The sequence below is a fragment of the Rhinoraja longicauda genome, chromosome 20, assembly GCF_053455715.1.
Source record: "Rhinoraja longicauda isolate Sanriku21f chromosome 20, sRhiLon1.1, whole genome shotgun sequence".
Classification (NCBI taxonomy): Eukaryota; Metazoa; Chordata; class Chondrichthyes; order Rajiformes; family Arhynchobatidae; genus Rhinoraja; species Rhinoraja longicauda.
The window spans coordinates 32,535,006-32,560,208 of record NC_135972.1 but is presented as its reverse complement, the minus strand read 5'-3'; the positions used below and the strand labels follow the sequence as shown (position 1 = coordinate 32,560,208).

Sequence of the window (25,203 nt, the reverse complement as noted above, 5' to 3'; positions counted from 1 at the left end):
GAATCCCAGTAAGACAGGTCTTGATGGAATGTAGTGACAGCTTTGGAAGCATCCATCACTTCTCAAACCTCTGAAGTCTGCAGTTTATTTCCATCAGGGTGGTTCGACACTGGTGACTCTCCTCAGATTCACCAGCCACAGACAGAAACTTTCTGGACAATACCCTTTTAATAATTAGAAAAAGATCTTAGTTATGCAAAGTTTGAAGCTTATATATTGTTCTGTCGATATCTTTGCAGAACTTATCTTCTTTTATCACATAGCTTCTCACGGTAGGTGACCACTTACCAAAAATCTCTAGCTGGCTGGTGGAATACATTAACTTCAATTTAATTTCTCTTGAGGCAAGCATCTCTCTTGAAATGACACGACGATTTGGGACTTGCTGCATGATGAAATGTTAAGTGTATTAGTTTGAACAGTGTGGATATTGCTTTTTCCGGTATGTTTTATATTTAATAGTTATGTCTTCTCATTTAATATGTCCCGGTCACAACTATTCCACGAATCACCTGCCATTTATAGTGCGAATCCAGAGATCTCTGAACCGAAACACACGATTCTAGCCTTGGATTAAAATATAACAGTGAAGCATCAGTTCTGTTTCCATCATCATTTAATTCATTTGTGAGATGAGAACGTGGCTGGAAAGGCTAGCATTCGTTGCCCATCCCCTATTACACTTGAGACAGCAGCACTGTGCCATCTTCTTTAACTGCTGCAATCCTTCGAAGGTCTTGTACAGACGCAACTCCAATATTTAGAACGAGTGACATTGAAGAGATGGTAATATATTACCAAGTCAGAATGACTTGCGACTTGGAAATGAAATTTATAAAGTATTGCTTTCTCAGATGAATAATATATAGCGAGCAATTATACAGTTTGTGCACACATAAAAGTTAAAATATAACCTAGAAGATAGGAAACAGGTGATTGCTTCAAAATTTTAAATGGAACTCATTCAAAATGTATTCCTTCACAGGTTGACCTTATGAAACGAGGTCAGATTTGCCTAGTTATTTGTTTAGGCACTTATATTTTAAAATTGAAAGCAGTGAGATACTCATGCCTAAATTAATATTAATAATAAGGAAATTAATATTTTGTTTTGATTTAAAGGGCAGGAAAGAAGAAGCTGAAAAATACTTTTTACGTTCAATCCAGCTTGATCCAAGTAAAGGAAATTGCTACATGCATTACGGTGAGTTTTTATCATGCTGTTTTACTTTAAGAAAAAAAAAATTGTTTAATGGCATCCTTAAAATGCCACAAAATGTTTTACATCATTAAATTAACTTGAAATCTTGATTTTTTTTTTGATCTGTGTGTATAAAATTGGAACACAGTACAGAGTTGCACAGAACAATAGAATAGATGATCTGCCAAATTACTTGGGAATGTCTTTTGAGGGATAAAAGTTGCCCAAGAAACTAAATGAATTGCTTCATTCTCTTTGATTAATGAAGCCTTGAATGTTTTGGTCTATTAACAAACTCTAGAAGCTTCCAAGGATTTATGATCAAAAACATATTTTGTAAATATAGCTATTTAAATACTGCAAAAAACAAGCCACCAATTTTATGCAAGGCATTCAGTTTGCACATGGACAGTTTCCAGAATCAATATGATACATTGTTAAATGATCAGTTGACCTTACTGACTTTGATAAATGTTAACCAGAAAGTTGTTGGTTCCGTTATCAAATTCTATGTTTTGTTAACAATCTCCTTATATTTGCTTTATCAATTTATTTAAATTGAATCAAAGTCAATGACAATCTAAATGTGAACTGGCCAAATCTGACTTATTGTTACTTATAAATCTCATAAGTAAGATTGTTCAACTCTCAACTTTTTATATTTGTTTAATTCATTCTCAGGCTGTATCACCACCTATTCTTAAGTGCCCTTAGGAAACGACCTTTCAGTCTTCTTCTGAATGGTTGTAGTCTATGTGTTGAATGTCCTTCAGCAATGCTGTGGAACAGGGAGTTTGAGCTTTTTGACCGAAAGATGAAACAGAAGTGGCAACATATTTCTCGTTTAGGATGCTGTTGTGGCGGGGGAGATCTCTTTCGGTTATGCATTCCCATACGGTAAAGTCACAGGACTTGTGAGGCCCTTTTGAAGAAGATTTGGCAATGGTATCCTTTAGATGGTACAGCCCAACATTGAGAATGAGGTAGTAGTGGAAAGCGTGAATGTGAAGATGATTTGTGTCGGAAGGAACTGCAGATGCTGGTTTAAACCGAAGGGGACACCTTACTAATGTTAAGGTGACATGTTGTTTTGGCCTCATGTGGAGTGTGCCATCCAGCCACCCCACAGCTAATTCATAAGTTGTAGATGGTGGGAAGGCTTTGGGAAGGCAGGAGGAGAATCAGTCGCACTGGAGCCCCCAGTTGACAAACTGCCTTTACAACTTTTAAGTGACTCATCCGGTTATGTTTCTGACCAAAGGTAGTTAGTGCCTTGGATGTTGATGTTGGGGCATTTGGTGACTGCAATGCCATGGAGTGTCAAACGGAGATGGTTTTGTAACATCTTGTTGAAGATGGTCACTGCTAGGTGCTCATGCAGCCCAAATATTAATTGCCATTCATTAGCCTGTCTCTGGATGTTGCCCAGGGTTTCTGCATCCAGCGCTCAAACTGCATCAAGTGAGCATTGGTGAGCAGGGTTTTGCTGAGTGCATGCTTGATAGCATTGTCAACAATTCCATCCATCACTTTGCTGCTGATTGACCGTTGATCAGGGTTTAATTAGGTAGAATGGCTTTATTTTACTTTTATTGGACAAAACCTGGAATTTTATTTTGTTTGTGAGCTGTATTGAAAAGCTAGGCTGGAGGATTACCTGCAACAAGTGTACACGGTTTTCACACTGCAACCAGGATGTTGCCAGTGGCTATGACTGTCACTGTAAGCCTTGCTCTCAGTCTTTTCTTAATATCATGAGGAGTGAATTATCAAGTTTGCTGAAGCCCGGGTTCCAAGTAGGGGTGCCAACTATCTCACTCCCAAATACAGGACAAGATGATGTCACCGCCCCTCACCCCACGTGACCTCACCCAGCCAGTGGCCACGTGCTCCCGCTCCACCAATGGCAGCCGCCCGGGCCGGGAGGCGGGTTGCTATGCAACCTCCATTAGGCGGCGCAGGGGGCCTCCTGAACTGCACTGTCCAAACCTACACTGTCCGGAAGGTAGACACAGATTTTAACCAGCATCTGCAGTTTCTTTCCTACTACTCTGTCCGGACCTACGCTGTTCGGACCTACAGTGTCCGGGCCTACAGCACCCCACCCCCCCAGGCCTAATACGGGACAAGGGTTGTCCCGTACGGGTCAAATCAATTTAGTCCAAAATATGGGATATCCCGGGTAATACAGGACAGTTGGCAACCCTACGTCCAAAACATTGGCAGTTGGGATGGATCATCCACTTCGAACTTCTAGCAGGAAGTGGTGACAAATATTGCCACCATCATTATTGAGACACAATAGGGGAGATAGTCCCTCTGATTAGACCAAACAGCCAAGCTATGCATAGTATGATAATTTGCATCCTATCAATAAACTGCATACGATTAAAATAAGTTAATTCAACTTAGGCTGTTGAGATATGGGCCGTTGATTATGGCTGGAGTATCGGTATCTGTAATTCTTGGATTAGTATAAGGAACATTAGAAACAGAAACATTCGTGGTGCCCAGTGAAGTTCCTTCTGTAATTTGAGGATATTATTCCGAGATCCCGTTGAACAAATCGAATGAAAATAATGTTAAAAAAGAATAATTTTCTCAACCTTCTGATCATGACTTAATACTGAAAAAACTCTCTTCGGCAGGACTCCTAACATCTCGTAAATGGATTATAAAGCAAGTTACAGTTTTGGGCTCTGTTTAACATGATAAAGCTGTTCCTCTTTAAATGTATGTAGCAGAGTGCACTGACCTGCTGATGTTTTCACCATGTGTAAATGGTGAACCAGAGTTTGACCCCTCCCTCCCTCCCTCCATTTCCATCACCTCCCCTCCCCCTCGCCTACTCTGTTGAATGTCTGGTTCGGGTTTAGCCGCTATTGTGCAGAGCAGCAGCAAGGTCAAGCCACGTTTGGGCTACTCCCGTATGTTTATTAGCAGCTGGTTCAGAATAGTGTCTTAAGCCACAATTTGGCACATGGCCCAGGATCAAGAATGGGACATAAAATAATAAAGCTACTTACCCTTAAATGATAATAAAAATAATAAAGTATAGCCTTTTAGTTTATTTTTAATACTAACAATATCCATCAAAATTCCAAAGATTGCATTTGTGTTTATAGATTAGATAGAGCTGGACTGAAGGACATGCAGCATGCCACACACGGTTTAAAATTCAGCTGGGAAACTCCAACCTACTTGTTTAAAAGTTTACTCATTTGGGAAAAAAAATCCTGATTACTATTTAAACAGAACCTCCGAAATTCCTAGCAGCTCACTCTTTGAACTTTTCATCGCAAGTTATGATTGTAGACTGTTTAGGCGCAATTCATTCCATGAACAAAGTAAAGCTCATAGATTTGGAACCAGTGAATTGAAAAGAAAAATTGACACCAACTTGCCATTTACTTAACAATGCCCATTCATAATTCCAGAGATGCTGCCTGTCCCGCTGAGTTACTCCAGCATTTTTTGTGTCTATCTTCATAATTCTCGAACCTCTCTGAGTTGTTTCAATAGGGAATACCTTTCTTTATTTGTATCCATGATATTTGCCGGCTTCTCTCATATCAGAAGCATTGTTCATATTGAAAAAAAAGATTTAAGGTTTGTACCTATTTAAGTAAGACAAGGAGGTTTTTTAAAAAAATGAATGCCACCTGGGGTCCATTTCTGTTGCTGTCCCATGAAATTTGAGGAGTTGAATATTTCCAAATTATTCAGTATCAGACTTAAAGAAAGACACTTTTATTACATACCACCTTTTATCACCTCTATACTCCAGCATGATTGCAGACAATATATAATGTCGGAAGCACAACTAATTTGTGCACAGCTCGCTTTTCACAAAAAAATAGCAATTATGACCATTTCATCTTACTTTAATGGTGTTGGGTGGAGGAAACATATTCATCAAGAAACCAGCGAGAACTGCCTTAGTCTTTTTTAGTGTAAGAAAATAACTGCAGATGCTGGTCTTTTTTTAATTGGTCCCATGGTATTCTTTATGAACTGGAACTTGATTTAATATCTCTTCTGAAAGACAGCATTATTAAAAATTATCAACTGAGAATGCATCTCAATCACGGGACCACATAGCGTGTCAGCTGAAATTTTATGTTCCATTCTCCGAATCAGGATTAATGGATCTCTCCACACCAGAACGCAGCAAGACCTGGAAAACATGCAGGTGAAGCATGCACGTAACATTCACACCAAGTAGGGTGCACGGAATAACCATCTCCAGCAAGATAGAGTCAAACGACATTCAACAGTATTACTTTGGCCAGGTCCCTCCTTATTCTCATATTCACTGTTGGTCAGAAACTTTATTGGATAGGACATAAATGTTGTAGCTATAAAAGTCAAGTCAAGTCAAGTCAAGTTTATTTGTCACATACACATACACGATGTGCAGTGAATTGAAAGTGGCAATGCCTGCGGATTGTGCACACAAAAGAATTACAGTTACAGCATAGAAATAAAGTTAATAATATTAATATAGAGAAGACAAAATTTAGTCCCTGGAGTTATAAAGGTCAACAGTCCTGATGGCCTGTGGGAAGAAACTCCATCTCATCCTCTCCGTTTTTACTGCGTGACAGCGGAGGCGCTTGCCTGACCGTAGCATCTGGAACAGTCCGTTGCTGGGGTGGCAGGGGTCCCTCATGATCTTGCTTGCTCTCGATCTGCACCTCCTGATGTATAGGTCCTGCAGGGGGGCGAGTGTAGTTTCCATGGTTCGATCTGCCGAACGCACTACTCTCTGCAGGGCCATCCTGTCCTGGGCAGAGCTGTTCCCAAACCAGACTGTAATGTTGCCGGACAGGATGCTCTCTACAGCCCCAGAGTGTAAAGCAGGCTATCCTGTGACAGATGACATGACTGACTCCCTCTAAACATTCCACCAGCTTCAAGGTACATCAGGAGTGTGAGTGAATATTGTTTGGATGCCTTTGTGCACCTTCACGAAACATCCACAGTATTCAATGAAGCATCTTCCCATCATCTTCTCAAATCCATTTGGGGATGGGCAGTAAATGTTGTCTTCGTCAACGATAGTCGATTTCCTTAACGAACAAAAATATGGTGTTCACAACCTTCTGATTCAGAGATAAGACTGCTATCATTGAACCATGACTGAAACTTTTAAAATTTGAACTGGTGGTTACTTTTTTTAGATTATTGAAAATCAAGTTGCCAGATACAGAATCCAGGCAAGTTTTTGAACAGCTGAGCTGAAACTCTGAGGAGTCAAAGTTAGGGTGATTCCATTCTATTTTGAAAAAGGTGAGAGGTGAAAGATTTAATAGGAATCTGAGGAGCAACTTCTTCACACAGAGGGTGGTGGGTATATGGAATGAACTTGCTGGAGAGGGTAGTCGAGGCAGAAACTACAACAACTTTTAAAAGACATTTGGACTAGTTGAGGACAGGACATGTTTGGAGGGATAAGGGCCAAGCACGGGTAGGTGGGACTTGTAGATTGCGCACCTAGGTTGACATGGGCAAACTGGGCCGAAGGGCCTATTTCTGTGCTGTATGACTCTATGACTAAGAGCAGGAACATAATTCTTGATGTGCTGACCAGTAATTATTCTTCAGTGAACATCACCCCAAAGCAGATTAATTAGTCACAAGAATGTTCTCATTGTTGAATATTACTGTGTTCAACCTGGCTACATTACCATGGTGATACACTCTCATATTGCTACATTACCTGGAACACACTTTGGAATGTCCTTGTCATGGAAGGCACTACATAAATGCCAGACTTTCTCTTTTGATTTCAATCACAGTGGCAGAAAATGAAACGTGTAACAGTTTGTTAAATGCTAAGGGAGATAACGGAATGTAGGTTTAAAAGCTGTTTTTGAAGACATTAAGAAAATAATATGAATAACTAGATTGTATGGTCCAAGGATTGTATGGTCCTTGAAGTTTTCTTCCCTAAAGTGCTCCACCTAGAATCTCCTGCACATGGGAATGAATTGGTCAACATGCAATAGGCCTGGAACTATTTTAGATGTGGGATGATGACTGGAACCTTGACACTACCAGAGGCCCAAGGCATTGAGCATGAATGCTGGCCTCTTCTTTGTCCTCTGCATCAATGCAGTATGTGCTGAGGGAATCAGTCAAGCGTGTGGGGAAGGCACAGAATGGAGAGCTGGAGGTGAGGGAGCAGGGGCCGCAATTGGAAGAGAGATCGTGGCACGGGTTGGTTGCTAGTGAATGGTGGGGTAGGTAGGGGTGCATGTGAATGCCTCCATCAGTGGAACAAAAGAGACCCATTGCTGGTCTGGGGGAAGCGGAACAGGCAGCATGGTGAATGAGAGGGGGATCTGACCAGGGGAAGGTCGTAACATGTTGGATTCAATGGTACTTTATTGTCATGTACCGGAATACAGTGAAATTCTTTGTTTTGCATACAATTCAGAAAAAAAAATCAAACACTGCATAAGCACACTCATACATAAAGTCCTAAAGTGCAATAATTGTAGCATAAGAATAGTAGATTTAATTGAGGCAGTACACGAAGAGTCACAAAGATTCCAACGCCATGGTTAGAGTTTAGAGTATAGAGAGATACAGCTTGGAAACAGGGCCTTTGGCCCACCGAGTCTGCGCCGACCAGTGATCCCCATACACTAACACTATTCTACACACTAGGGACAATTCCCAGTTTTTAACCAAAGCCAATTAACCTCCAAACCTGTGCATCTTTGGAGTGTGGGAGGAAGCCAGATCATCCAGAGAAAACCCACGTGGTCACAGGGAGAACGTACAAAATCTGTGGTCAGGATCGAACCGGGATCTCTGGTGCTCTAAAGGTAGCAACTCTACTGCTGCGCAATTGCGACGCCCCCAAATATACCCTTCAAGTTTCAAGTTATTAAAAATATTGAGTCTTATCTTGGCCTTCAAGGCCCAGTGTGCTGCCAGTGGCACTGGCTCGGTGTTGCAGAGGTCAGTCTGAGCTGGCGCTGATGCTGGTGTCCTCCGCCGCTCCTTGCCGCTGCTGCAGGGCGTCCAGCAGCCCACCACCAACACCTTGCTCCACAAACGCGAGGTCCCCTCACCTCCTGCAGCCACCAATCTGCATCTGTGTACCTGGTCGCCTCCTGCAGCTGACCTTGGAACCTGCCGAGTGCCTCCGAGGCCATGTGAAATGAGCCCACTGGCATCAATCCATTCCTACATCCACCGCCACCGCCATCTTGAAGTGGACTTGCAAAGGCAGATGAGTTTGAGTTCAGTTCAGTTTACTGTCACATATACCGAGGTACAGTGAAAATCTTTTGTTGCTTGCTAACTAGTCAGCGAAAAGACAATACATGATTACAATCAAGCCATTCACAGTGTACAGATATATGACAAAGGAAATAACGTGAATAACGTTTAGTGCAAGATAAAGCTAGTAAATTCTGATCAGAGATGGTCCGAGGGTCTCCCATGAGGTAGATAGTAGTTCAGGACTGCTCTCGACAAGGTAGGATGGTTCAGTTGTCTGATAACAGCTGGGAAGAAACTGCAGGGGCAGATGGAGTCCTAAGGGAGGACTTGCAAGTAAATACTTAAAGAGGACCTACCTGAGTTTGGTTCTCAGAAGCAGACTGAGATCTCTACAGGTTACACAGACAGAGCCAAAGATTGCTTCAACAGGTGAAGCATACAGATGGCCGAGGCTACTTAAAGGCAAATGAAAATCCCAGACAAAGGTTTTGGATGTTCATTGCTTTTTGATGAAGCATCTGTCGATACTCTTGTGCATTACACAGCAGATGTGTGGATGAAGTTTACAAAAAACACAAAGTTTGCAATGCATATTGTAAGTCTTTCATTTTCATCCACCTTATGTTTTTCTGAGAAACTAAATTGTGTGGAACACAGTCTTTACGATGTAATTTTTAGGCATTCACATTGAGAGTGAATAAAGACAGTGAACTGGTGAAGTTGCAATGGAATTAAGTCTAATGATTTGCAGATTAATGCAAATATATTTGTAATCAGAAGGTGTCTGATTTTCAAGTGAATTATTTAGCAGTTCTTACCTTGTGCGGTCTGCATGAGATCATGAGGATCTTTGGGTTTCTGCTGATTAAATATTACATCTATATCTGGAGGTGTTCAGAAACAATGGGGGAACTATATCAACACCATCATAGATGAATTAAGACCATTTTATCCAGGTATCTCACTACCTGAAAAACTTTAGAAAAATACACATAGCTTGTAAAACCAATAGGGTTGAAATGAACTCTTTTATCCCCCAAATGCTTGAAACAAAAATCACGGCTATAAAATTCAAAAATATGATCACAAGCACAGGGACTTCCACTTCTGGTTCTGACCCCGTTGAAATGAGGACATCGTAAAATCCAAAGCAGGTATTAAAAGAAATAAAATGAAGAGCATTTATATGGTGTAATTTTTGCCCCTTTTAAGGCATCCTGAAGCACTTTGCACCAATGGAGCAATTTTGAAGTGGAGTCGCTGCTGTATTGAATGAGCTGTCGGGTGGCACAGTGGCACAGCCATTAAAGCTGATGCCTCACAGCGCCAGAGACCCAGGTTCAATCCTGAACTCGGGTACTGTCAATGTGGAGTTTGCATGCCCTCCCTTCTGGGAGCTCGGGTGTCCTCTTGCATTCCAAAGGCAAGTGAGTTTGTCGAGCTAATTGGCCTCAATAAATTGCCTCTAGCGTGCAGGGAGTGGACGAGAAAGTGGGATAACATAGAACTTGTGTGAATGGGTGGTCAATATCTGGCGTGTGCTCGGTGGGCCGAAGGGCCTGTTTGCATGATGTTTCTTTCAATCAAGCAAACGATCCATCAGTCAATGTTTAAACATCAGTGATGTTGAGGGAGGGATAAATGTTAGGCTGGTCGCCATTTTTGATTTCCTTGCTCATTCCTGAAGCAGTGAGCTTGGATCTTTCATGCCCACTTAAGAGTACAGGTCTAGATTCAGTTTAACATCTCTGAAATACAAGTTTCCTCATAGTGCAACACTGCCTAACCGAGATAATTATGCTTGTTCCTGGAGTGGGATGTGAACTTTGTACCTTCTGCCTCGGTGTTCTGTGAGGTGAATTACAGCTGATGCATGCAATGCACATCGGGAAATGGCTCCGGTGTGGGTCAATCTCCGCTATACTTTGGTTTCAAGTAGATGGATTGATCATCGAGAAATAGTTTAATTTGCCAGTCCATATAATCATTCCCTGCTTCCTATAAAAAAACTTGCATTTTTTAATGTTTTTTCTTTAGGTCAGTTTTTGTTGGAGGAATCCCGCCTGATGGAAGCCGCTGAGATGGCAGAGAAAGCAGCAGACCTGGACAGCACGGAGTTTGATGTTGTCTTTAATGCAGCCCACATGCTCAGGTTAGTTATTTCCTTGCAGGTTATTGCTCCAGTGAATTGATTTACGGTAGGCGTGTGGTCATCACAGATTCTGTTGTCATCTTCGGGCAAGTGAAAGCAAATTCCTCAAAGGGAAGGATTTGAAAGCTAACATTTCAACGTGGCAGTCTTTCAAATCCATTAAAAAAGCAACAGAATCATGCAGCAATTCTGTCTATCTCTGTGTCTAATTTAACTTGAATGTTGAGTGTACTAAAGCATTTCTTCAAAACAAAGCAGGCGTAATTGATCTGAGTGACCTTGCATGGAGCTCTGAAGGGCAGGTTGGGGTAAGTGCTCTGCTGGCATATAGGAAGGAAACAATACTCTTCACATTTTTGGAGCTTGTCTGTCTTTTGATGAATTTCACCGGCAAATGGATAAAGTTAACCTTTACTTGCCACGTAAAACTTTTCACTCAGAGTTGTTAAACAGATTGGGTTTTTAAAAAAAACACAGTTGAGAACAATCCCATCCATTAATAACACACTTAAAAACACGTCATCAATCTGTGGCACACAGTATTGTTGATAATTTGAAACAATTCCTTTATCTGCTAACATTAATCTACATTAAATCCTCCAAAAATTATGTTTATAAGGAACTGGAATAACAATGTTCTGTGAGACTCAAAAGTTCAACAAGTTGGTGCGTATTTGAAGGTGAAATGTGGACTTGTATTTAAATTGTAACCTTTCATGATTGCTGGAAAGATCAGTCTGGAGAAACAATTGTTTATCAACTCCAGTGAAATCGTATGCATAGCCTCACCCGCTGAATTAAAATTTGAAAGAATCTGCTAATCTAGGATAACATTTTGAGAAACGGTAATAGTGCATTAGTGCATTTCAATATGACTTTAAAATTTCCAAATGAACATATACTTACTAGGCTCTCACTAGGGTCTCTTCTACATCCCGCAGCTCCGCTCTTGCTCCCCCTCCCCCCATTCGTAACAAGGACAGAATCCCCCTCGTTCTCACCTTCCACCCCATCAGCCAGCGTATCCAACAAATTATCCGCCAACATTTCAATCACCTACAACGGGACCCCACCACTGGCCATATCTTCCCATCCCCTCCCCTTTCTGCGTTCCACAGAGACCGTTCCCTCCGTAACTCCCTGGTCCACTCGTCCCTTCCTACCCAAACCACCCCATCCCCGGGCACTTTCCCCTGCAACCGCAGGAGATGCAACACCTGTCCCTTTACCTCCCCCCTCAACTCCATCCAAGGACCCAAACAGTCTTTCCAGGTGAGACAGAGGTTCACCTGCACCTCCTCCAACCTCATCTATTGCATCCGCTGCTCTAGATGTCAACTTCTTTACATCGGTGAAAGCAAACGCAGGCTCGGCGATCGCTTCGCTCAACACCTTCACTCAGTCCGCCTTAACCAACCTGATCTCCCGGTGGCTGAGTACTTCAACTCCCCCTCCCATTCCCAGTCTGACCTTTCTGTCATGGGCCTCCTCCAGTGCCATAGTGAGGCCCACCGGAAATTGGAGGAACAGCACCTCATATTTCGCCTGGGCAGCTTGCAGCCCAGCGGTATGAACATTGACTTCTCCAACTTTAGATAGTTCCTCTGTCCCTCTCTTCCCCTCCCCCTTCCCAGATCTCCCGCTGTCTTCCTGTCTCCACCTATATCCTTCCTTTGTCCTGCCCCCCTGACATCAGTCTGAAGAAGGATCTCGACCCGAAACGTCACCCATTCCTTCTCCTGGGATGCTGCCTGACCTGCTGAGTTACTCCAGGCCCTTCAGCCCACTGAGTCCAACCCATTAGCGATCACCCGGTACACTGACACTATTCTACACAGTAGGGACAATTTAACAATTTTACTGATGCCAATTCACCTACAAACCTGTGCGTCTTGGGAATGTGGGCGGAATTGGCAGCACCCGGACTAAGATGAGAACAAATAGCTTCATTTAGGAGGTAGTGAATCTTTAGCATTCTCTCCAATATATCTCTCAAGTGTATTCTAATTTGGACTCGCTGGTCTGAAATTTCTTGGACCATTAGGTCTCCTTTCTCACCCATGAGCTAAAATACACTCATACACTCAGCAGATCTCTTGTGAGAACTTCCTGAAAGTAACAGGCTCTCACCTGATTAGCAAGGCTCTCCAATTGTACGTTGGACATTAGAAATTAAGCCGTATTGAATGTAAGTGAATGGCGCTGACTTTCACAAACATTTACACATGTTCAAAAACATTACAAACTATTAATATTATTGAAAATGTCACAACAATTCAAACAAACTGCAACACCAGAAAATAATTGAAAAGTACCTCTTCGATTAGAAAGATGTAAATTTCAAAAGATGTATGCACACCTGACCATAAGGACAGCAAAGTCCGGCCAGACCATTTCACACGTCACTGTCCTTTATGGTCAGGTGTGCATACCCCCTACAAACAGCATAGCAGTAAAACTCAGTTTATCTTTGTGTTAGTAGTGTCTGTCTATGTGTGAGCTTTGGCCTTTAATAAATGTAGTGAAATGCCTGTGTATGTGTTTGCCTCATTGATCTAAATAAATGAATGAAAAGTGTTCTCATAATGCAGCGCATGTGTCAGCGTTTGATTTTAATGGTCAAAATGAATGTGACTAGAATCTTTGAATGAGATGTCATGATAAACTACTTAGAAATTCAATAAATTCCGACACTTTTTTTTAAAAAAACCCCACCAAAATCAACTTTATTCAAAAACTCTTTGAATGAGATGTCATGATAAAGTACAGGCGCTGTAAGTGCTGTGAGGCAGCAACTCTACTGCCGCGCCACCGTGCCGTCCAAACTAAACAAAGAACCCGGAGCAGAAGTGTGCTGTCCTCATGTTGCTATTTCAAATGCTACACAGAGATAGGCTCAAGAATAGACTGCAAACACCTTGAATGCCAATTTAATAACCAGTGAACTGCATCTGGAATTGGCTGCACATAGTAAAATCCCATATTTGAACATTTATTGCAGTCACCCTTTCTGCAGTCATCAGTTTTACATTCTACATAAAATAATCGTTTGTGGAGAACTCAATTTATCATGTTTACAGTTCCCAGTACACACAGGCACCTTGGCATCAGCTGCATGATTTCATGTATTTTCATATTCTATCAAGTTGTGGACAGCCTGTATGTAATGACACATGTTCACATGGGAGAGGGAATTGGATGAAGGAAACATTTTACTGTCAGTTAATGATGAATGAACATAATTCATGGCGAGCGGGTTCGTGCTATCAAGCAACTATCAGGTACTTGTGCTGTACCACGTGCTGCATTTCAAAGTTAATCGAGATAGCTGTCCTATATTTGACCAAGCGTTAATTCAGAATTGCTGCTATTTTTCTTTAAATGCCATATTAAAATCAGAGCTGATGATGAGTGAACAACAGAACTTACAGCAATGAGTCGTAAGAAATGATAAATGGAACAGTTGGTTGATCTCCTAACTCCAGATCTGTGGAGCAATTTCACTGAGTTCTTTCAGTCCCAGCGCTGCCAATATTTAAACGTGCTGTATTATGAACCGAGTAAACACTGGCTTGCTGACCTGAGATCATCTTGCAGTGAAGGTTTGTCACCAATGTTAAAGTGAGTACATTCATAGCCTCACGAAAAGAAATAAATCGCTCTGTGGGCTCAGTACCAACCACCTCCTAATGTTTCCTGGTGTGGAGGAAGACAGGGGTGGAGTAATTGTTTGCAGAAATGAAAAGATGGCTGAGCAATAGAGGCTCTGAACTTTAAAAGTGTCGGTATTTGAAAATAAACATCAGGTAAAAATATACTGAGCTTATTGTATATTTGCTCACTGAAGGTTGGCGTGCAGGTACAGCAGGCAGTGAAGAAAGCTAATGGAATGTTGGCCTTCATAACAAGAGGATTTCAGTATAGGAGTAAAGAGGTTCTTCTGCAGTTGTATAGGGCCCTGGTAAGACCACATCTGGAGTATTGTGTACAGTTTTGGTCTCCTAATTTGAGGAAGGACATCCTTGTAATGGAGGCAGTGCAGCGTAGGTTCACGAGATTGATCCCTGGGATGGCGGGACTGTCATATGAGGAAAGATTGAAAAGACTAGGCTTGTATTCACTGGAGTTTAGAAGGATGAGAGGAGATCTTATAGAAACATATAAAATTATAAAAAGACTGGACAAGCTAGATGCAGGAAAACATTTCCCAATGTTGGGTGAGTCCAGAACCAGGGGCCACAGTCTTAGAATAAAGGGGAGGCCATTTAAAACTGAGGTGAGAAAAACCTTTTTCACCCAGAGAGTTGTGAATTTGTGGAATTCTCTGCCACAGAGGGCAATGGAAGCCAAATCACTGGATGGATTTAAGAGAGAGTTAGATAGAGCTTTGGGGGCTAGTGGAATCAAGGGATATGGGGAGAAGGCAGGCACGGGTTATTGATTGGGGACGATCAGCCATGATCACAATGAATGGCGGTGCAGGGTCGAAGGGCCGAATGGCCTCCTCCTGCACCTATTTTCTATGTTTCTATGTTTATTGTGAAAGTTTAGATTAGACTTCAATTCAAACCTTTTACTCTCTTAGAATATATGTTTGACTGCCTTTTCTAAGTAAAAGAACAGTTGTTATGGAATCAGAGTCACCTGCAGGGGAAACTAGATGGAGCCAAGGAAAGTATAAGTTGTCTGAATTGGGAGGCTTGACGTTATACTTTTTTTCTGGCACTATTGGTGTAAGATTGACAAATGACCTTTCAAATTTTCAACGTGTCCAATGTACCAGCACCCTCACATGTGTTCTTTGATCAAACTAGGTTTCTGCAGATGAATTACTGCTCAATTGTGGTTTAACAAACCTGGTATATATTTTATAAAAATGTAGCACATTTTAACTAAGAGCATTTAGCATTTAGAGATACAGCGCAGAAACAGGCCCTTCGGCCCACCGGGTCCGCGCCGCCCAGCGATCCCCGCACATTAACACTATCCTACACCCACTAGGGACAATTTTTTAAAAACATTTGCCCAGCCAATTAACCTACATACCTGTACGTCTTTGGAGTGTGGGAGAAAACCGAAGATCTCGGAGAAAACCCACGCAGGTCACGGGGAGAACGTACAAACTCCATACAGTACAGCGCCCGTAGTCGGGATTGAACCTGAGTCTCCAGCGCTGCATTCGCTGTAAGGCAGCAACTCTACCGCTGCGCCACCGTGCCACCCATGAAGCAATTAAATTCAATAGAATGGTCCTGATGTGTTTATTTTTGAGTAATTCTAGTAAGATGGCTTTTATAACCCATTCTTAGTTACTTATAACCCATCCAAAGATATTCGGAGATACAAAACATAGAACAAACATAGAACAGTAGAGCACAGGACTGAGCCCTTTGGGCCACAATTGTTTGTGCCGAACCTGATACACAAACCTGACTTCGACTGATCTCATCTGCCTGTCCATGATCCATATCCCTATATTCTCTGGACTTCCATGTGCCTACCTATAAGCCTTGTAAACACCACTATCGTATCTGCCTCCACCACCAACCCTGGCAGTGCAGTCCCGGCCCCCACCACTCTCCGGCTAAAACACTTGCCCTGCATATCCATTAAACTTTCCCCCTCTCACCTTATAACTATGCACTCGTAGAGACGCAAGACTAGATTTATTTTGTATCATCTTTACAGCATGCAGCTGCTGTTGGTATGACCAGAAGATAGACACAAAATGCTGGAGTAACTCAGTGGGTCAGGCAGCATCTCCGGAGAAAAGGAATAGGTGACGTTAAGGGGTCGAGACTCTTCTGCAGACTGAAGAAGTCTGAAGAAGGGGTCTTGACCCATAGTCACCTATTCCTTTTTTCCAGAGATGCTGCTGACCCAGTGAGCTACTCCAGCATTTTGTGTCTATCTTTGATGTAAGCCAGTATCTGCAGTTCCTTCCTACACAGTAAGTATGACCAGCATGTATAGCCCACACAGGGTGGTGGGGAACCACCTGTTTAAGTCACTACAGTTCTACTGATGAAACAATTTGTACAGGACAGTTGGTGAGGGAGTTGGAGCATTTAGTTGCCGCAACAACGAGAGCCCAGTGATATAGAAACATAGGCAAAGAAGCAGAAAATAGTTGCAGGAGTAGACCATTCAGCCCTTCAAGCCAGCACCGCCAATCAATATGATCATGGCTGATCATCCAGAATCAGTACCCCTTTCTCACTGTTTCCCCATAAGCCTTGATTCCGTTAGCCCTCAGAGCTAAATCTAACTCTCTCTTGAAAACATCCAGTGAATTGGCATCCACTGCCTTCTGTGGCAGAGAATGCCAATATAATTGGATATATATTCAAGGCAAATGGTGAATGATTTGGAAGGGAACCTGAATGTAATGGCTTGAAGCCTTTGTCTTGGGATTGGCAGCCCCTGTCAGAGTAGCTTGGACGTGCAACTTATGCATTTTGTAGCTGCTACATACTATTGCAATAGTGCAGTGGCGATGGAGGGAATAGATATTTAGAGTAGTGAATAGGGGTGGCAATCAATTGGGCTGCATTTTCCTGGATGATGCCCAGCTTCCTGAGTGTTTTTGGAATAGCATTAATCCAGGAAGGTGAGCCCTCGCACTTCTGACTAAGTCATAGAGCATGGAGAGTTATGGGCTCATTAACGTGCCGTATTTATATCGCCTTGCACTGAAGTGCATATGATACAGCCGTTGGGATTATCATCAATAATATTTGTGAACAAAATGTAGCAAATGAGTTTGGCAGAAGTTCAGGGTAAAACAGGGATTGCCCTGTGGGATACATTTACTTCACATCTTTCTAGCGACGCTTTGAAAGGTTATTTCCTTATTTTGCTGCGGGTGAATTTTGCAAGTTGTAGGCTGCACTTTAAAATCCAATATCTGTTGGTAATGGCTGCTGCACGTGAGATGACACTGGAGAAATGTATGGTAGTGGCAATGAGATCTGGAAGTGCCCAGTCCAATTTCTCAATGGGTGGGGTAACTTCAACAGGAAAACATGCACAAAGGTGATTTATGGCTTCAATGTAAGAAAGCAGGTGCAAGTGGATACAATTTCTAGGTACATTTGTTTTCTTTTAGAGAAATTCTGCAGCTTTCATGCTTATTTTCCATTGCTACTTTCAAATCTCCGCATTTGTGAAATTTAGTTTGACCAGACTCTCGATCTTGGATTGTGAAGTCTCTTCTGGGCTTGTAATAAGATAGTCCTTAAAAATCATTGATATTTTTCATCACATTAATTGTCGTCTAATCAAATTATATTCTTCATGTCATTTCATACTTCTCTCTTTTCAAGGAAATGTTCTGTTTCTCTTGAAATAATTCATCAGCTCTCTGACAATAATGGTCTTTGAACACAAATTTTCATACAATTCCCACTGTGTAGATTCACATTGTGGTCACCTTTATAAACCTGGGTCCTTATTTTGCAATTGCACTGTGCATGCGAAACACTTATCATAACCTTTCATCATTTGGAAAGACCTCTACCATATCATCATGAAACGTCTCAGCTCTGATTTTCAATATATTAATTTAATGTTGAGAAGAACTACAGTTGTCGGGAATCTAACTTACATTGTTTTTCCTAGCTGTAACTACTCGTCCTGAAAAACCTCTTATGAATTTGTGTTCCATCTTTCATATTATCTTAATGTCTTCATAGCAAGTGATAAAAGTTAGGCATGCTGCAGTCGGAATATTCCATCTCAGGACTTGTTTGTTATATTTAGCGGCATTCCCTTGAAAACAAGCATACGATTTTCCTATAGTTCAAATCTTAACCATGTATCTTGTTGCCTTTCATGCATTTAGGCATGATCAGGAACCCTTGATAATTAACTTTTAATATTAACTAGATCAAGTGGACCCGTTGGGCCCAAACCTCTCCTGCATTGGTGCAGCACCCTCTCCTCCCCCCTCACCCTCCCCTCCCCCTCCTTCTCCCTCCTTCCCTTCCCCCATCCCCTCCCCTTTCCCCTCCCCCCCACTCCATCCCCCTCAACCCCCCTTATCCCCCCCCCTCCCTCCCTCCACCCCCCTCCCTCCTTCCCCCCTCCCTCCCTAGGAGATAGATTTAAACTTTAAAACATGAATAACTTAAAAAATATAACATCGATTTCAATGAAACTTCTTCCATTAGCACCAAAGGGAAGACGGTGAGTAAGGTGGGCCTAAAATTGTCATGTCATCGTGTACTGTTTTGGCTGTAGTTCAGGAACAAACAAACAAACAAACGAGAGTTTTAGTATATAGATGATAATTTAAATTGTGTCACTTTCACTCCTCTAGACTTCCAAATGATGTGGTTTCATATTTTTCTACGCTGCACTGTCGTCTTGCATCTTCTCTGCATACTCCTTTATTCTGTCATCGTTTGTCATAGCTCCAACCTCTTATAATTTCAACATTACTTTTGCAGCTTTTTAATTGTTGCTACATCATGAAAACAACATTGCATCCAAATCACAATGCTATTTCATGATAAGAAACTTTCCAATAGCTTTAACCTTTGCTTTTTGTTCGCCCTTGAATACCAGATGAAGAAATTGTAGAAGGTTTTGTTGATCTGGATTTTAAAAGTACTCTGCATGATTGGAACTGACTGGTATTCTATTCAACTTTTAACACCTGCATAGTGAATTGAAGGATTGTATTTGGTCGTGGATTTTACTCATTTGTAATTACATTACCGTAAATACCTTCGTTGTGAATTCTACAGCAATGATTGTTCAACTTATAGCTCAGCAGTCAACAAAAACCCTTGAGCACAGGGATCAAAACCGTGGGACCCCTCGTCTTGATAAATTAAAGACAGAAATATATCATCTGTTTTATTATTCCTTCTGATAGAAAACTATTGGCACCAAACACTCCGAATAGTATGGCTCACATGGGACTTCCATTAAAGCACGATTAACTGGCTAGTATTGAAGGATTCTTTGCTTCCGATGGATCAATGCCAATGTTCATCAATGTTCAATTCCTCCACAAAACAGTAATAAACATGTTTGTAACTTTTAGTGAATGATTGTGAGCAGTGATAAGCATGATGTGGAAAAGAAAGCTTCCAGAAGTTTTGCATGAAAAAAAGCATCACCTTAAATGCACTTTGGTTGCTTTTACTCACATATATTAAAATAAATACACTGTAAAACTGGAAATATATATATATTACATCCAACAAACTTAGGAAACAACAATCAGCTTGTTCCTCTCAACTGCTTCTGCCAAAATTGAATAAAGACATTGTAAAGAAACTCCCCCGGTGCATTTGGTGCCATTTGTGCTATCCAATTTTCAAATAAGTTTGCAACATGATCTAGTAATAGACTACGTCCTCAGGGGTCAGTGTCATTAAGGCACTGTTGAGTGTAGGCTGTATAGACCAGTGTGCTAAATCAATCACTTAACTGTGGTGAGACTGAGGATGCTACAATTGGCCTCAAGTCAGGGAGGGGAAAGTAAGCCAGGGTTCACAAGCCTGATTTAGCTCAATGATTCCCTGTTGTAAAGTGTTTGTAAATGGACTTTGCACCAGATGGAAGCTTGGTCCTAATACACAGTTCTGCTGTGTAACACACCACCAGAAGCTGTCTCAGTTCACTTGTGAAGAATGGAGCACCTCAATCAGACACATGAAGGGTGATGGTACCTATGGAACCACTTCCTCAAGGTGAGGAAGAAGGGAAACTGTAAAGTGTGTGAAGGTCTCAGGATATAGTTGTTATAGGTAATAATATAGTTTCCTAAATTATTATTAAGTTTGTACAAATTATTTGCAAAGTGTTTACAGTGTTTAGATGTTACCACTTAATGCAGGAATTAACATGTGTTAATGCCTTTATAATTTCTATTGATTTGGGAAATAGTCCAATGTGTGTCATGTAAAATGCGATAAGCATGTCTATCAGTGACAGTCATCTTTCTTTTCTCACATTTTTTAAGACTTTGCAAAAGTGCACATCTGGCAGCATTGTTAGCTTTTCCATCCGAAATATAAACCACTTATAAGACACGTGTCCAAAGTCAGATTTCATTTCATTTGACATTTTTTTTTTGTTGCTCCTCAGACAAGCTGGCCTGAACAAAGCAGCTGAGAAACATTATGGATTGGCAGCAGGACTGCGACCCAATGTAAGTGAATACTAACTAGTCAGAGGGAGAACAGTGGCATTGCATGATTAACACGGTGCATCGTTAAAGACAAATGGCCCAGCCCCCAGTAAAAGCACTCAAGGCTGTGCTCAAGTTCCACTGAAACCAGTAGCCAGCCCAGAAAAGGGCCATTGTCACATCATCAGGCTGGATAGTCACATTATGTTGGCCATGGGCGAGCTCTGTGTACGCACATGCATGCTCTCAGCTCCACTCCAACAGGTAAGTGCCTGGAGAGTCTTGGTAAGGATATGAGCAAATTTTAGAGGAGACTCTGGTAATTTTAGACAATAGACAATAGGTGCAGGAGGTGGCCATTCGGCCCTTCGAGCCAGCACCACCATTCAATGTGATCATGGCTGATCATTCTCAATCAGTACCCCGTTCCTGCCTTCTCCCCATACCCCCTGACTCCGCTATCCTAAAGAGCTCTATCCAGCTCTCTCTTGAATGCATTCAGAGAATTGGCCTCCACTGCCTTCTGAGGCCGAGAATTCCACAGATTCACAACTCTCTGACTGAAAAAAGTTTTTCCTCATTTCAGTTCTAAATGGCCTACCCCTTATTCTTAAACTGTGGCCCCTTGTTCTGGACTCCCCCAACATTGGGAACATGTTTCCTGCCTCTAATATGTCCAACCCCTTAATAATCTTATACGTTTCGATAAGATCTCCTCTCATCCTTCTAAATGGATTTTCTAATGCCCTCAAGAGTTCTATTATACAAATAAAAGATAGTCTGAGAACTGCAGATCGAGTTGTATTTATGGCACTTAGGTTTTGTGGGGTGGAAGCTGCACCCTAAACTTATAACCCACTGTTTCAGTCGAGAGTAGGATATGAGGGATTCATAACACATCGCCAATAACTTACCCAGTCATTAACACTATTGTACTATCGCAACTCTGCTGCTAATATTCAGTTCTGTTGGTGGCAATGGAACTGTATTTAAGTAGAATACACAGTCACTGCCCTTACAGTGTGCTTTGCACTAATGACCACAACTATTTTATAATTTTTTGAAATAGGACAATTTAAGGAGTTCAAAGTGATACATTGGCGACACCAATGAATAAATAAATAGTTGCTGGAGCACTTGTGGTGAAAAAGATAGGAACGTAGACGGCGACTTAATCCATTTTCAAGAAACATGACTTAATTATACAGTTAACACATAACCATAGAAATTACTGCGTTAAGTTGTGGCTTATAAAAATCATACTCTTGGTGGCAAATTGCTGTGAACAGATGTACACTTAAGTGTATTTTTGTCGACTGTTACAACTCATCATTTTGTAAAGAACACATTCTTGTATCACATCAAGAAGTAAATTGTTAAATTGATAGAGTCTGCTTTAGCAGACTGTTGGCTGAGCTAGGAATATTGGTCAGGGCACAGGGCAGAACTTGCCTGCATTTTAATGCTCTCAAGGGAATATTTTCTCACTTGCATGTTGCAAGAACCAAGTCTGCTTTTGCATCGTCCCTGTGTTTGTTGTAAGACTAGCTTTTAGTTTCCATTGTTTTAATTAAAAAACCCCACTATGTCTGCAAATCTATTCATGATTTTACTTTGATGGCAACTCTTGTCTCCATTGCACCAGTTTAGCTCCCAGATCAGAAGATCGTGGTTTGAAGCTAGAATCCATTTATCCTGGGCTGACTCTGTGCAGAACTGACTGATTATGAAAGGTTAGAGCTGCTATCTTTCGGATAAGTCATGAAGTAAAGGTCCATCAACACCGACAAAATAGTTCTAATTGGTTCTAGGGTCACAAAGTTAGCTACTCCATATAGATAAACCACAGAAAATGAGGGGGAATGTGGAAATGCAATATGAAATGCATAACGATATGCTGGATCAGTGAGAGGTTTACATAATGGATCAAATCTGCACAGAAAGAAGCATGGATTTTCTTGCACTTATCTTTGCAACCGCATAAGTTTTGGATTCTCGTGCAATCCCACGCACTATTGTGGATGTCGAACTTGCGCACAGATGGTGGCAGCTGAGAGAACAACTCTGCTTTAGCACTAGATTCTGAATGGGCTAACCCTCATAGAGTCCGGTGGTGGAACATGAACCATTGCGGTTGGTGTCTCAGCATTTAGACCTAGTTGGGAACAGCAAGTCCGTTTAGTACTTGGAGAGGTATGTTAGAAGCGAGAAGGGTGAGTTTGATAATTCACTTGAGTTAATGTGAATATGTTTAAAGGTGACTTTTGCTGTTTTGATTTAAAATATTTTAAGAATCTTAATGTTTAATTGCAAATTATATGCAGCCTTGATTTTAAACAGCTTGTTAATAATATTAATATGTCTTAAGCCATTTTATAGGAACTTGAACAATGATTGAAGTTGAGAATAGGCGATAAGGCTTAAAGTGCCTTCTTTTGCAGCAATTAGTAATATTTATCTGCATAAAGGTCAGATTCACAAAACGTGCTTTGAAAGCTGTATGTGGATATCACCATGCTGCGCAATACTAGTGGTGCAAGGATACCTCTTCAAAGTCTTCACAGAAAAATTGCAGTTACTCCAAACTTCAGGTCATTTGCAGTGCAAAGTACTGAGTCTTACAGACAGCAATGTTGAAGTGTCTCTGAGAATTAAGGCACTTTGCTTTTAAGGTTAAAGGAATTCCTATTTTGCCATTTGTGTGGCTATTTTGCAAAGAATTCCTTTTCTGTGCCTTTGGCATGCATGATTTTGAACAGCTGTATTCTGAGGAATTACATCTGCTAATTTATCCTAATGAAAACGAACAGTTTGAAGTTTTTGTCTGAAATGCATTAAACAAAATGTTGGCATTTTGTTACAATGCGTTTCCTTGATGCCAGCATAGAGTTCTGTCTTTTTGAAATATTATTCTGCTGCCTTAATGCCTTGACCCAGAAAGCATATGTGCTCTTAATGGAAAACCTATGTACTAGTGCTTCATATCCGAAGTATTATGACAAACGTTCACTTTGCACGTCAGAATCATGTGGGAAGTAACATTTTTCACTGTAAAATGTTTCTATTCAATGTCATTCCATACAAACAATCACAGGATACTCTGTCTAGAGTTACACCTCCAGGCAGGGCAAAAAAGATTATAATAAAAAGGTCTGCATAGCTTGTAAATCTTCGTGGTCAGCAGAACTTTTCAGACTGGAAATAGTTTGTTGCCATTCAAATTTGTTAAATATTATGTCGCTTGTATTAACAAAGATGCCAAGCATGGAATTTATGGCATGCCAGACTGCCCAATTTTAACTGATTACTTTTTGCTGGGCCCTCTTTATTACTTTTACCAGCCAATATTGTCAAATGAAGATTGTTAAACATCACCCAGAAGAAGGCAAAATCCAAATTAAAAAATAATTTCAGATGGAATGTGACTGATTTGACCACCCAAGAATGAACTTGTCCTGGACTGTGTCTAAACCAACCTCCCTTCTATTGACACAATTTATATCTCACGCTGCCTCGGCGCTGCCAGCAGCAGAATCAAGGACGAGTCGCACCCTGGCCACTTCCTCTTCTCCCTTCTCCCATCAGGCACAAGGCATAGAAGTGTGAAAACGCACGCCTCCAGATTCAGGGACAGTTTTTTCCCGGCTGTTATCAGGCAACTGAATCATCCTACCACAACCAGAGAGTAGTCCTGAAATGCTATCTACCTCTTTGGTGACCCTCGGACTATCCTTGATCGGACTTTGCTGGCTTTACCTTGCACTAAACGTTATTCTCTTATCATGTATCTATACACTGTAAATGGCTCGATTGTAATCATATTTCATCCTTCCGTTGACTGGATAGCATGCACCAGAAGCTTCCCATTATAACTCGATACACGTGACAATAAACGAAACTGAACTGAACAGTGCAGCATCTGATTGTCAATTGCTAGCCAAAGAGACTTCCCATGTCCTGCATCTTCCTTCAACAAGTTAAATTTAACATTTGTTTAATTGTTTGTTTATTGAGTATCACAAACTAAATGAAAATTTTAATTTTGTAATGTTTGCATTATTTCTGTGGATTTCTGGTTTGAATCTGTACTTACAGTAATTTGGTTAGCTTATATCAACTTGTTCTGCAAGGTTTGTGATACGGCAGTGGAGGCAGTGGAGGCCAATTCTCTGAATGCATTCAAGAGAGAGCTGGATAGAGCTCTTAAGGATAGTGGAGTCAGGGGGTATGGGGAGAAGGCAGGAACGGGGTACTGATTGAGAATGATCAGCCATGATCACATTGAATGGCGGTGCTGGCTCGAAGGGCCGAATGGCCTCCTCCTGCACCTATTGTCTTGTCTTGTCTTGTTCTGAAGGTTTCCACAAAGCCTTGAAAACTGATGATTTTTTTTGCACTCTCAGTCCAAGATTTATTCTGAGATTATTCACTAAAATATGTATCTGATATTAACTGGGGTCCGGGAGA

At 41.3% G+C, this 25,203-nt stretch overlaps 1 protein-coding gene across 2 annotated transcripts in view; it reads left to right on the top strand.

Moving 5' to 3' along the window:
• The window catches only part of LOC144603436 (protein O-mannosyl-transferase TMTC2-like), a 190,288-nt gene that overhangs the window by 151,352 nt on the left and 13,733 nt on the right, over positions 1 to 25,203 (top strand). The window contains exons 9-11 of one of the 2 annotated variants that reach the window (XR_013548623.1): positions 1,123 to 1,204; positions 10,483 to 10,592; positions 20,694 to 20,757. Coding sequence is in view for 1 of the 2 variants with exons in the window: in XM_078416635.1 (XP_078272761.1) it covers positions 1,123 to 1,204; positions 10,478 to 10,592; positions 20,694 to 20,757 (261 nt within the window). In the remaining variant the exon portion in view is untranslated. Of the gene's footprint in view, positions 1 to 1,122; positions 1,205 to 10,477; positions 10,593 to 20,693; positions 20,758 to 25,203 lie in introns of those variants that run through there. The other variant, XM_078416635.1, reaches the window with a different exon arrangement.